The sequence below is a fragment of the Electrona antarctica genome, assembly GCF_951216825.1.
Source record: "Electrona antarctica genome assembly, chromosome: 5".
Lineage (NCBI taxonomy): Eukaryota > Metazoa > Chordata > Actinopteri > Myctophiformes > Myctophidae > Electrona > Electrona antarctica.
In genome coordinates this window covers 40,745,805-40,759,751 of record NC_136810.1, presented here as the reverse complement: position 1 = coordinate 40,759,751, position 13,947 = coordinate 40,745,805, and the positions used below count along the sequence as shown (strand labels likewise).

The 13,947-nt window shown below is 42.6% G+C and overlaps 1 protein-coding gene across 4 annotated transcripts in view; it reads right to left on the bottom strand.

The window, feature by feature from the left end:
- megf11 (multiple EGF-like-domains 11) overlaps positions 1–13,947 on the bottom strand; it is a 136,729-nt gene that overhangs the window by 89,135 nt on the left and 33,647 nt on the right. For all 4 annotated transcript variants that reach the window (XM_079500660.1, XM_079500663.1, XM_079500661.1 and 1 more), the window contains exons 4-6: positions 13,635–13,736; positions 12,238–12,338; positions 5,323–5,415 (exon numbers count right to left, since the gene is read on the bottom strand). In XM_079500660.1, coding sequence (XP_079356786.1) covers positions 5,323–5,415; positions 12,238–12,338; positions 13,635–13,736 — 296 coding nt within the window. The remainder of the gene's footprint in view (positions 1–5,322; positions 5,416–12,237; positions 12,339–13,634; positions 13,737–13,947) is intronic.

The following is a 13,947-nucleotide window of genomic DNA, read 5'->3' as shown; positions in this document are numbered from 1 at the left end:
TTTACACATCCTACCTGGCTTGCGTTTTTTTCCCCCCATTCTGAATTCCCATAGACTTATTTTCTTAAATCAAATAATAACTGTTCAGACAAGAAACAAATGATCCTGGCGCCAAATTGTTACTGGCGCCAAATTAGTTAAATGTTCGCTCGAAACAGACTGACAATCGTAAACGATACAGAGCCACCTCCCCGACAATATCGCAGACACAGTTTGTTTATTTTTGGACCACAATGCTTATATGAGACGGTTTTAAGATGACCCCGATGTTGTTCCCCATAGAGAAATTACTTCTGCAATCCAGGGGATTGGTAAGAATATTATATATTACACTGTATATATTTATGAAATACCAACCAAGCCTTTATTTTCCCCATGCTAATGTAGTAATAAAGAACAGAGAGGGGGTGATAACTGATAACGGCAATGTATCATTGCTGCAACATTGCTGCAAGAAACTCAACGCAACTCGGCTGCCCCACAAAGTGGTTTGGTCAAATTTGTAACTGAGGTCAGGTGAAACTCAGTTACAAATTGACCTCAGGGGAACAGCTATATTCAAGACGACAAAAGCAAGGACAAACGCCAAGGGGAGATGTCTAACTGTTATAGGAGTAAAACTGTGGAACTCATTAGACAACGAGCTTAAATTATCTAATTCAATAAAAACATATAAGAAATTATTTAAAGCAAAGGTAATTGATACATATATAGCAGCAGAACAAACAAACTGAGAAATTATCATAGAAAATGGGTGAATGGGTGCTTGGGTGAATATATATGTTAAAAAATATATATATATATATATATATATGTATACAAAATACACATGTATAGTACTTTTATAAACATAAGATATAACATATTAAGTACACCTTATATATTAATTATTATGTTTGAAAAACGAATGTAAACCAACATTTCTTTTTACTTTTTGTTCTATTTATTTTTCCTTTTCTGTTTTTGGTAATATTTCTACGGTAACTTGATATTACTTTTTCATTTGTGCTTTTCATATATGCTACTGTGATATTTTATCATAGACTATTATTATTATTATTGTTTTGTTATTATGTAAAAAGGTGGGCAAAATAATCTTTATGCTTCAGCCCATACCTTTTCGGTTGACTAATCAATGTAAATAGTTTAACAACCATTTTGTTTTGTTTTTAAATGACCGAAATAAAGATTCAAACTCAACTCAAACTCAAGTTTATCCTTACGCAAATGAAACTAAAACAAAACAGCTAATTTCGACAGTTCACAGAATCACTGCATAAGAAACAATGTTGTACCGTAACGTATTTCGTCCACTGGGGGCGATTCCCTGTTAATAGTAATATGAATCTATTCACTGAATTAAATATGCTATGGGTATGTGATACACCATCGTTGCATAACTTGTCTTCCTTATAACCCCCGGCATGGCTGATGACACAGTGATTGTCAACAAAAACCAAAACATTTACTTCAACACCAAAAAACCTTCTTACACCTTTGAATGCTCTTACTTTTTATAATAGAAATTATTATGCATTAGGATGGTATGAAGCCCATATATCAAATACACTATATCCCATAAACAGACTTTCAAAAGACCACACATTCATCAATTAACCATGTGTAGCTCCCGCAGCAATGGCTGCCTGCCCACTTGAATGCATTAGGGGAGGAATATGTTACCTCGTGGGCCACCGCGGCTGACCAAGCGCAGAGCTACACATTACATTTGGCTATTAGTTGTGATAGATTTCTCCTTAGAACACAGCGGACGGCTCCTGGTTAACTATGCTAAACTACTCTGAGGATTCATGAAACACTTCTAACAAAGCATCATCGATTTGGGATCCTCAGCCTGGCCATATAGAAACATGGCACCCTAACAATAAAGTAAAAAGAAAAGGAAAACTCGGAGGATCATACTAAAAGCTCATTTCTTTTACCCAGCATCGGGTTTAAACATATCATTTATCCAATGAAGCACATGAAATCAATGATAGTGCTTCATTGCACCTAATATTTCCCAAGCGATGTCGCACTTGGCTAAATATACCCAGTATATCCACAATCTATCTTTATCATTCTGTTTATTTGAAAGCTGTTATTACTGTAGCATAGTTATTAGCTACCCTGTGTGACAGAGTCATCATGTGTGATTAAGTCATAAAAGGAGGTGCTGAGAAGATCACAGCCCTGGAGGCAATGGGACAAGGTCATTGATAGGTCCAATCTGCTCCAATCTGCAGAGAAAACTTTGTTCATATTTTGTTTTCTCTCCACACTGAAAAAAACTCATCCTGCAGAGGATTCCCCCCCCCCCCAAGTTTATCCAATTCAGTGCTGTTTTCACTACACCACACGCTATGTTTGTTGTAAACAATAAGCAGTAATATTGGCACAGCACAAGTCAATACTCCACTCAAGTAAACAGAAATAAAAAATATCTCACTCAGAAGTACAGTTCCGTAAGCAGAAAGGAATCAATCTGAATTTCCTGTCGAAAGATTGTTATGCACTGCTCCATTTTTCACTGCATGTTTTATTTACACAGGGAGAAAGCCACTGTGAAGCAGTATTATTTTTCTCTCTTTACAAAACACTGTTGACAAAACCAAGTCTAATACTATAAAAATACATGTGTATCAAAAGGATTAGAGGAAGAGCACAACCAGGAAGAACACACATCAAAACAAAGATGCATAACAATCACACTACAGTAAAAACACAACTATCACATAACAAACATAACTATCACACCACAGTAAAAAAAACAACATCCACAGAAATAATCAACTATTTTGACCTGAGATCAGATTCTAAAAATGTCTTCTACATCCTGACAGTTTTCTGAAAAAGCTATGTTTCTATGTCAGTGGTTCTTCGATTTTTCAAAAATAGCAGACCTACAAGCTCGTAGCGCGCCACTCGGTGGCGCGCTATGAGCTTGTAGATCTGCTATTTTTCAATAGCTAAAGCACAACATAATGCTAACACCAAAAGGGGTTCCCGCCCAAAATCATAACAATCATAACATAAAATGAGATCTCTACATGTACAGTAGTAATACGCAAGAACCAGTCACTGCACACATGCCACAGAGGGATTCGATTTCCTACAGTACAACGAGAAGTCCAACGCACTTCACAGTCGAAGGCTGGATTATATTTGCTGTTGTACTGTATATGTCCATCACAGTGCTATGATCTGCTATCCATGTCCTTGCGGTGACACTTAGCAACCCAAGGACTCCATGTAGGTCACAGCAGGTAAGATCAGGGTCTTGCTGCTGTGGCCTCAGGGAGGAGATGAGGATGGAATGTCTTGTGGCTACAGCAGGTGGACACCAGCGGGGGAAAACAGGTGGTATTTTCACCTGTCCTGCCGCCTCTCCACCGTGGCTTACTGTATCTCTCTCTCCCCCGCTTTCAGCAGGCACTAAACAGTTACAACTGTTCGTTTCCAACCCACCTGACCCACATACGTACATAACTGAGGGGTTGCTGCTCCAGAAACGAGGTCCAAGCCTTTGATACAGCTACAGATCATTGACCGAAAAGGCTGTCGCTTTGGCTCTCAGCCGATGGCAGCTGTTTTGTCTCTCTGAGACAGAACGACACACTTTCTCTCACTCCCTTCATCATGACACAGGCTCATTCTACCCCTGCGCAGCTACAGTACCAGGGAGTTGTCTTTTTTTGTTTGTTTTTTTTGCGCAAATTCCTCAACTTGAAAAACTACTGAAGAAATAAAGACAGCTTGCTGTGTTTGCATTGAGAACTGAATATATGTTATGTGCACCTTTCAGCCTGGTGGGTTGTGATAATGTGAGGAGTGAAACCACTTAAATAGAGACCACTAAAGCGACCATCATTGAGCCGCATGAGAAGAGAGAGTACAATTTAGAGTGAAAGACGGGAAAAAAAAACATGCTGCGCCAATTATACAAAGAAAAAAGGGGGCAGATTTAATTTAAAAATTGGCACACATTTCTCATTTCTACAGATGAAAGCTCGTAAATGAAAAAGCCTGGACATGTGCCCGGTATGGAAATCTAAAGTTATGAATAATGCTTCTGTCTCAATCATCAGCTCTGTTTTAATAAGGTGGATTAGCCCGGCACCTGCAGGCTGGTATGCATGCATGGTCGCGTTCCTAACCAACTGAGAGTGTCCCAAAGGGGCCCTATAAACCTTCGAACTTTCCCTGCAAGCGAAGCCTTGGACCCCTACCCAGTTTGTAGCAGCAAACAGCTCGGCCTTGTCATTTGTGTCCATGAATTCACTTCCAGTCGGCCCCCGCCACGAATAGAGTAGTTGATTTACACGCAGCTGCTAATCAGGGAATGGCTCTTTGTTAATGAGAAAACTCATAGATCTACACTGCAACCGTACAGATATGACTTTAGACACCATTACTCATTCCAAAATATCTTATTTGAAGGCAATAAGTGTCGCACTGAGACACTGTTGGAGTGCACAGTTGAAGATAAGGATTTGGGGTCAGAAAGGGCTTTTACAATAATGTTCAAATGCATCTTGCATCTTGCATCGTCTTGCGTCTTGATGTATGCACTATGCAGAATGCCAGATGTTATGCTCTACCTACCGTCTGACCTGTGAAAACCAGCCTATTTACAATAACTCTTCCATTTGCCATGTCTCTCATCTATTGCTCGTGTCTGTCTGCGACCATAAATATCACAGGGAGGTCAATAGCCTCTTCCCTCTAGCCTGGCGTCACTGAAGCCCCAGCATTTAGCTGATTGCAGAGTGAATCTGCCTAACCCTCTCATGCCTCTTGGATAACTGCTCTGGGAGCAGAGGTAAAGCCTGGTAAACAAGCAGGGCAGACAGGGTGGGTTGGTTTCAGCTTGACATCGATTCCTCATCGCAAATCACAGGCAGCGGTCTAATCATGATTAAGAACATAATAGAGAGCTCGGAAGACACGAGGGGGATGCAACCAGCCATCCGTCCACAGTGTTCATCAGCCAAATCACTTCCAGCAGACGTAAATTAATTCATTGTGGCTTACCTGCTCCTCTGTCTGTGGTTGCTGAGAACAGAGAAGAGTACAGAGCCCAGCATGCTCTGAGACAGCCTGACGGCAAGGCAAACACAGTTGTATGTTTCACAGCTAATTATCATGGTCTACAGGCAATTTATACTTCACCATAACAATCGTATCGCTTGACAAATTTTCAACAGACAACCTGGTGTTTTTGTCTAGTATAATGTAGGCTTAATGGATTGTGAATGCCACTGAGTAGTATAGTGAGTTAGGGGGTGACTAATGGTAGGTTTCGAAGTAAATTGCACTTACCACTGGAACAGTCCAATCCTCCCCAGCCAGGCTCACACTGGCAGGTGTCTGGAGACACACAGCGACCGTGGGCACAATCCTCAGTGCACAGAGCTGAGAAAAACACACAGGTGTGTCATCATCAGTACATACCATTGTTCAAATACACATGCATAAACACATTAGTACACATACTTATGAACAAAAGACTATGGGCCCTATTTTCATCCATGCAAAACCCCTTACTCTGCCTTTTTTGACTATTTTGAAAAACATTTATGAATAGTTAAAATAGCTAATCTACAAGCTCACAACGTGTCGATTCTAGATTGGCTATTTAAACTATACAAAAATGTTTTTCAAAATAGTAAAAAGGGGTTTTGCATGGACGAAAATAGAGCCCTATACGTACGTATGCAGGCAGGCAGGTAGGCACACACACAGGCACACACACACGGGTTGCACACACCCACCCAGCATGTGTGCACACATTTTGTTTACGCACGCACGCACGCACGCACGCACGCACGCACGCACGCACGCACGCACGCACACACACACGCACACACACACACACACACACATCATTAAACCACCAATAAACGGCCGACTGAAAACCCTGAAGATAACAGCTGGATGAAAACGGCCCATAAAGTTGAACACTCAATAACTCCCTAATACCATCAGTGGAGTAAATGTTAGCCACGGCGCTCATATTTAACATCCATCTTGACACATGAGCTAAATGATTTCTTAAGAGATTGAGTCCTTGGTCAACATCTCAGTTCATCACATAGCCTAGTGTACAGCGATGAGCAGTTATCAGTGCAAAGCTGTGAAGAAACAAGCTGTAAATCCCTTCTAATTTGATCAGCTAGTGCTTTGTCATAGTGATGCTTTAATGTAGCCGGCCCAGGCACCGCAGTGTTTACTAAGTGTGCAGAATTCTTGATCATTCATATTGAGCAACACGCCACCCAATTGATTGGGCTTGCATTAGTATTCCTGGGAGTGTGTTGACTAAAGCTGGAAGTTTGGTTTCAGCTGGATAATAAAGTGACCTACATGGAGGTTTTTTGCCACTGTGCCAGTTTTTGTGTGAAGACAAGCAGGAATGTACAACACAACTAAGGCACTTACAGTAGCATGAATAATTCTGTAGCGGACCAAGGTCATCTGGCCAGCAGGGTCAAGACATGTCAGTAAAGGCTCTTATCCATGGACGATGACAGTATACTAGGACATGTCCTCCCTGATGGGAATCAGGGAGGACTGTCCAACAGCCTGGCCTGTGGAGGACTGATACACAGCCCAAGTGCAGCACGGCAGAGACAGACATTCTCTTAACTGATGAGACCTCGTCCAGGGCGCCATCGTGTCTTCTGCGTCTTTCGCTTACTCGTGTGCTACGACTGTGCTGCAGAAGACATGATATCGTATCGGTGCAGGTGCAGTGGCGGCTGTGTTGCTCTGTTTGGAACACTGTTGTGTTCCTCCTGCAGACAGAGCATAGTGGTCAGCAGGGGCTGGCTCCATGCCAGGACACTGTTGCTATAGATTATCACTCAATCAGCCTTCGATTGCAATCTGACACCAGGATGGGGACTGAAGCCGGAGGGGGGGGGATCCTAAATGCCCCGTTGGCCAGAGCTAAGCTTAGAAATGCTCCCCCGGCAAAAATGGTAAAGCAGAGATTGAAAGATAATGCAGGGTAGATCACTGCACGGCTGAAAACTGTCTAATTACAGTAAGCGGGGGGAGTGTGTGTGTGTGTGTGTGGGGGGGGGGGGGGGGGGGGCAGCCTCAACATTTATGCTGACGAAGGTGTCAGATCGACTACCTGTAATCAATGAGTCTACGGCATGTGGCACGCTCAAAGACAAGAGGAGAAGAAGTCAATGTCACCGTGATGAGTTGATTTCGTTTAGTTTCAATCAGCATATTCTGATCAGTGAGAATGGGGAAATGCAAATGTGTCACATCCTTTAGAAATATGGAAATTAACTTTTGAAAATGGGTGGTTTGAGGGAGGGGGTGCAGGGGCTGTGATACGCAGGCAACTCCTGAGATCTGAATCGCTGTACTGTAGAGATGTTAAAATAAAATATAGGAAGTGCGTCTTTCATTTTAATTGAAATTCATGAATCACTCTCTTTAACTCATGTCCATGGAATCTGTCAGAAAATTGAGTCTTTCATCAGGATAAAGGCTAATCTTGCTCATTATGCGGAGGTGTTATCAGGACAGGGAACAATAGAGCTAATTGGTGGCTGTCACGCAGTCTTAATACATTTTATATTCTTCCCTAGATAAACCACTCTTTTAAAAGGTCCAATAAAAGAGATCTTTTGAGAAACTGCTGTAATTATTTCCCTTGTCCCACTGTTAGGGGAAAAGCCATTCGCCGCCCATTATAGGGTGTTATATATTTTTGAGTGGTGCAACTACTCCTATAGACAGCTATATGTGTCCCTGCCTGCCTGGGTCCCTGGCTGGCTGCCTGGGTCCGTCCGTCCAAGCCTGAAAATTGCGGTTTGTTGGTTTTTAAGTGTCACTGTTGTGCAGCCTAACACACACACACACACATATTAACTGTATGATGATTTCGGGTGTGACAGTACAGTACAGTGACAGTACAGTACAGTAGAGGGACCCCCTGGGGACACCCACACGGTAACTCTGTCACTTCTAAACCATTTCGGACGCGGGGCGGCTCGCCGGAACAGTGGCCTGGCCCACTGGGCGCGTTCCTGGGGGTCTGGATGTTTCGGGGACCCCCACACGGTAACTCTGTCATTTCTGGACCGTTTCGGACACGGAGTTGCACCACTCACTTCACACGGGTGTGATTTTTTATTTAGAACAGTGTGAGAGGTTAGAGAGGTTAAAAGGTTAAAACCAAAAATTTGGCACATATCAAACAATGTCCTCCAAGGTTCTGCCGTTATGCCTCTGTTTAGCCCAAATATGATTTACTTTAAACTGCGTCTTTGAAGTAAGAAAAATAAGAACATGTAAGAAACTGAACATTTTAAGTCCCTCTTCTACTTAAACTATTTCTACAGCAAGACTCAATGGCCACATCCTCGGTCATGAAAGAACTTTGCATCACTCTCCAAGGGATTGAGAGAAACTGGCTTAAATGTTTTCTAGGAGCTAGAAATGACATGAAGCTTGGCTCTGATAGACATTTTCAATAGCTCTCAACAGCCAGTTCCTCTCACTTGTTCATGGGCAGCTGCATTCGTAATATATAATTATAGTGGAAACGACTAGCTAGAAAAAACACTTGCATTGTGCACAGACCAATTACAGGCTATGTGGCAGCTTGAGGTCAACTCATTGGTGACCAGCTGTGACACCAGTGACTCATTACAAAAAAGCTGTTCCGAAAATAAAACTTCATCATCATCATTATCATCATCATCGTCCATGACACGGAGCTTTGTAGAAATAAATGGATCACTTCAGATCAGCAAAAACTGTGTGAAGGCCTTAAAAAGCCAATAGTAAAGATTTGTTTCAGAAAAGACCTAGAAAGGGTCTGTGTAAGTTGTGGTCACAGCCAGAACCCGAGGAAGCTGCAGGGGAAATAGTGTTTCTAAGACATATGGTTAAACTTTTAGCATTTTTGATACAGAACAGTATATGGTCAGAAGTGAACACGCTTTTTGAGGTGCAATAGAATTGGTCTCATGGTGGCGCTATAACAGCCAGATGTGATTTTTTTCCTTTCTTGGCCTCTAGAGAATGCATACGCAGCTCGGTGCTGTTATAGAAAAAAATCACACCCGTGCGAAGTGTGGGGCGCTCTTGTTGTCGTACATCATCCAATAAAACATTAATAAGCTTCTTCATGAATTAATTTGTCAACTTATGTTATTATCTTTTAACCATGATACAAAAACCTCATTTTTTCACCATGATGAACATGTAAGATGACAACTGAATTTATGTGATTGGTTAGCCGATTTGCTCGTCTACATATGATGTAAAATTTCCTTTCATTGTCAATGGCATTTAATGTTTGTGTTGCCACAAATTTAGTAGCCAATCAGGATGGAATATGAAAAATCACACCCGTGTGAAGTGAGGGGTGCTCTTATCATCAACTCATGAACAACTGAATTTATGTGACTCGTTGGTTAAATTTAGTCATATTTGGCGGACATTTGACCTAATTTCTCCTTTCATTGTCAATGGCAAATATGAGACGTGTGGGGACAAGATTTAAGTCATATTTGGCGGACATTTTACCTAATTTCTCCTGTCATTGTCAATGGCAAAATATTGAGACGTGTGGCTAGCGCCCCTCAAAAATCGAACAGATCTGTATTGATCACAATTGATTGATTGTGGCGGAGAAATTTACAATGACAAGAAGTCTTTTTGTGATACTTTCCTCTCATTCAAGTAGGCCTACTTAAAATCCCAAGATCAAAATCCAAGATTTACTTTGTCTCTGCCACTACAACAAAATGTAGGGCTGATGTTGAGTCAAATTGACCACCAAATTCGTCTTATGTCACTCGGAATTAGTCTTAACCACTCCCCATTGAATACATTTCATTGCATTCCGCGGAATTAAATGAAATGTATTCCAAGGGGGAGTGGTTAACCAGGCTAACTCAGAGTACCTCTGACATATAAGCACAAAATGGCCTCTACGTGAATATAGAGGTAGTAAATGCCGCTGCGAACCAGAGGATGAAACAGCCATGATTCCACTCTTGCATGAGGATTACCATGATAGGCTAAGGCTTAATGTAAAACAAGAAAAACAATGATATTAATGATTCAACAACCAAAAACTGTCCGGAAACAGAATACTGTACTTCAGTTATTTGTTCCTTTTTGTTCCTTCATGCATAACATCTCTTGCAGAACAAATCTCTTAATCCGGATAGTGAGAGGGCTAGGATTAAAAGGGGAGGAACACTTTGCAAAGACAGCAGAAAACTGCCCTCTCTGCCCCTATCAGCTCTGCCTCCCCATTTCACCTGCTGCAAGAGAGCAAAGGAGGGAGGCGCAGCCATCACCCATTTCTCAGCCCAACGTGATGATTTCATAATATCACAGCTCTGCAATGCAACGGGAAGACGTATGTGAAGGACGCATACTCTGTTTTACACATTCACCTGGGCGACATGCTGATTTAGCTGAACATGGCTATTAATGAACAAATATTTCCATCATCCTTCCATGGGGTAATGAATACATTATTGATCAACCTTCGCTTCTCTCTCTGCAAGACCCCCAGATAATCACATCTGCACTGATTCCACACTGGCATGGCTCCCAATGTGTCGTTGATCCCTCAGGCTAGTGAAGCAAGCTTTTAGACAAGGGAAAGCTGGGCTAGGGTCAAAAGAGCATGGCTGGATTGACTGTATCAAATGACTCGTTGATCTTGTGAAAGATCTGGGAAAATATTAGAGCGGTCTCTATGTAAAGAGAATAAATAATAAGCCGCTCTGAGAATGTTAAACCAAAGCCTCTGAAGAAGCCATATATGGCTCTCGTTTTGTTCAAAATGAGAAGAAAAAGTCACTTTGATGTGTGGAAATAAAAATAGAAATCAATGATGATTAATTAACTTAACTTATAAAAGTGACATCTTGGGATAGTAATCAGCATATTGCTCTACTTCAATTTCCCAGGCTTCTATTCTTTTTATGTTATTGAATTGTAGTGTGCTTTTATGGCCTGCGCAGAGCATCCACAGCCCGTAACGAGGACCCCCACTTGGCTCATTAATTTCTCTCATTGTTATGTAAGTTAAATGAAATCACTCTGGGTAGGAAAAAATAAGAAGCGTCTGAAAATGGGACTACAGCATATAAAGGGAGCAATACGTTTGTCCTTTCCGCGTGCTTGTCGTGGTGGAGAGGCTTGCGCGCCTCCGTGACGCAGAAAGCTTTACCGGAGGGGGTTTATACCCTCAGCAGGTTCAACCATGCCGGGCAGGTTTCTAGAGTAGAGGCCGGACACCTGGCCCTCCAGGTTGGGGGTTGGGCGTGGGGCTATAACAACCCCATCCCGTAAAACACTTCCATGTTACAGAAACGCCAACAAGAGATCAACAAGACATCAACACCTTGGCCCAGGGAAGACAGGGGTCTTCAATAAGAAGGTCTATGACGCCATGCATGTGGTGAAAGCCAGAAGTCTCTGGGAGCGACATGGCCGACCACCCTTCTTTCACATCGGTACATGGAATGTGAGGACCATGTATGAGACAGGAAAGACATTCCAAGTAGCAGCAATGATGAGGAACAACAATCTCATGCTGCTCGGAATAAGCGAGTCAAGATGGACACAGTCCGGACAGAAACGACTGTCCTCAGGAGAGATGCTCCTGTACAAGTACCGTCATAAGACAAGCCCTAACATGGAACCCACAGGGCAAGCGGAAAAGAGGTCGCCCTAGAAACACCTGGCGCAGAGACCTGGAGGCAGACATCAAGACCATGAAGACGACCTGGAACCAGCTGGAGAGAACAGCTCAAGACAGAGATGCCTGGAGATTGCTTGTATATACATTTGCTATAATATATACACGCGCGGCCGCACACACGCGCATGCCTTGCATGCAGGTTTCCTCCGACATCGGTGTGTGAATGTAATGCACAGTCTGTAAAGCGCCTTGGGTAATGGCGCTATATAAATGCACCATTTACACACACACACGCGCGCACACACACACACACACGCACACACACACACACACACACACACACACACACACACACACACACACACACACACACACACACACACACACACACACACACACACACACACACACACACACACACACACACACACACACACACACACACACACACACACACACCTTTTGTGTTAACTTTCATAATAGCAGTGATTATTAATAACATTGTCTACATGATCCTGATTCAGGGTACAGATACTCACGGACACAAAGGTCTCCGCTCTCAAAGTAACCAGGACAACACTGAGAGCGCCGTCTATACATTGTCCTCACCCCCCGCCGATAGGCTGTCTTATAGCTGATCCTGAAATGCAGACACACACAGAGACAGACCCTGTGTTTAGAGGCTGACCCCTCTTGAAGGGCAAACAGGTAGGCCGTTTGATAACAGTGACACGTGCCTTGGATCATTCTGCAAGAGTTCTGGCATGTTGAAAAGAGCAGAGGGACAGCAAGAAGCAGCGTGAATACAAAGCTGTTGCATTTTTATGCACATTTGAGCCCATCTGCAGCATACAGATGGGCTGTCCATGTGCAGGCACTTTTTTCCTTACAATTCTCCACCCCTGAGTATAAAATAAGAACAAACTGGCCGCCATTTGAATACGGTCAATGATGTATTTGGCTTTAATGTTAGGTGCCAATTATAAACCTTAGCACAGTAATATTAAAATTAGATGCAGTGACACTCTGGAATGGACAGCACGACAATCATGATTGTCGTGCTGTCAATTTACAATTTAGGCATTCCAGAGTGTCAGCTACTGTACATTAACGGACATTTGCTGTGTGGTCTTGGGAGAATTGACAGGCTACCGTAAATCCTCAAATAGTGAACACTTTCTATTAAAACACTTTGACTGCCCAAAAGGGAGATCTCCGTCTTTTAATGCTTTATATTTATTTGATATCAGAGCGTGCTACACTACTGTCTATGAGCGCCTGTGTTGCACAACCAAAAACCGGAAGTCGCACAGTGCGCCAGCATAATGATTCCCTCCTCCATTGACTCCAACATTAGCCGAAATCCCCCCCTTTTATCTCTGAATCTAAATCACAGATTACGATTCTAATCAAAACAAGCATTTGTGATGGCCGATCGCGTTCCCGCCACTAGTCGCAGTAAAATAATTCATGTCTTGGGTGGTCGGCGATCCTCCTGTGATAGATTTGGTTAGCCGTTTGCTATCATCCGGTCAAGCGCCTTGGGGTATTTTTCTCCAATAGATATAAGATAAAAAAAGAAAATATATAAGTCGGTCTGACAATACAAGCCTCCAATACAAGACTGTGGTGCTTCGGGGGTCCGTGCAAGTCCCTGGGCGCCGAAAAGTGGCGAGGCGCATGGTGCGTCGCTCCCCAGGAAAACTGCAGCCGGAAAACCGAGGCGCCAGAGAGGAAAAGTGGAAAATATGTCGGTGGGCCGGGCCGGCAGGTATATAGAAATATAGGCCTCTCTCTTATATACATTATGCCTCCTTTCAATAAAAGCCTGGTACCGGCTACAGTTGAAACAAATACAAGCCCCGTTCTCTATTAGAGGATTTATGGTATTAATGAAGCTGTACATGTACAAGTAGTGAGAACGATCTGAACCCACCTGTGCCTGGTGCATTTAAACCAGTTGAGAATGTCGGTGCACCTGGTATAGTAGATCTGGTCAAATGGATGTGCATATGACTCCTGGATGGTCACAGCATAGCTAAGAGAGAGAAATAGTGTTACGCTGGCAAAAGACACTTTAGCCAATACAAGGCCTATACTATTCTTCTGGAGTGACCACATCTTTAATACTAAAAGACAAAGACTATTGTAGATATAGAGAACAGACCTTTCTCCCCTCCCAGAGAGACAGACAGACAGATATACACACACTGTATCAAAACAAATTAAATCAAACTTTATTTCTAGAG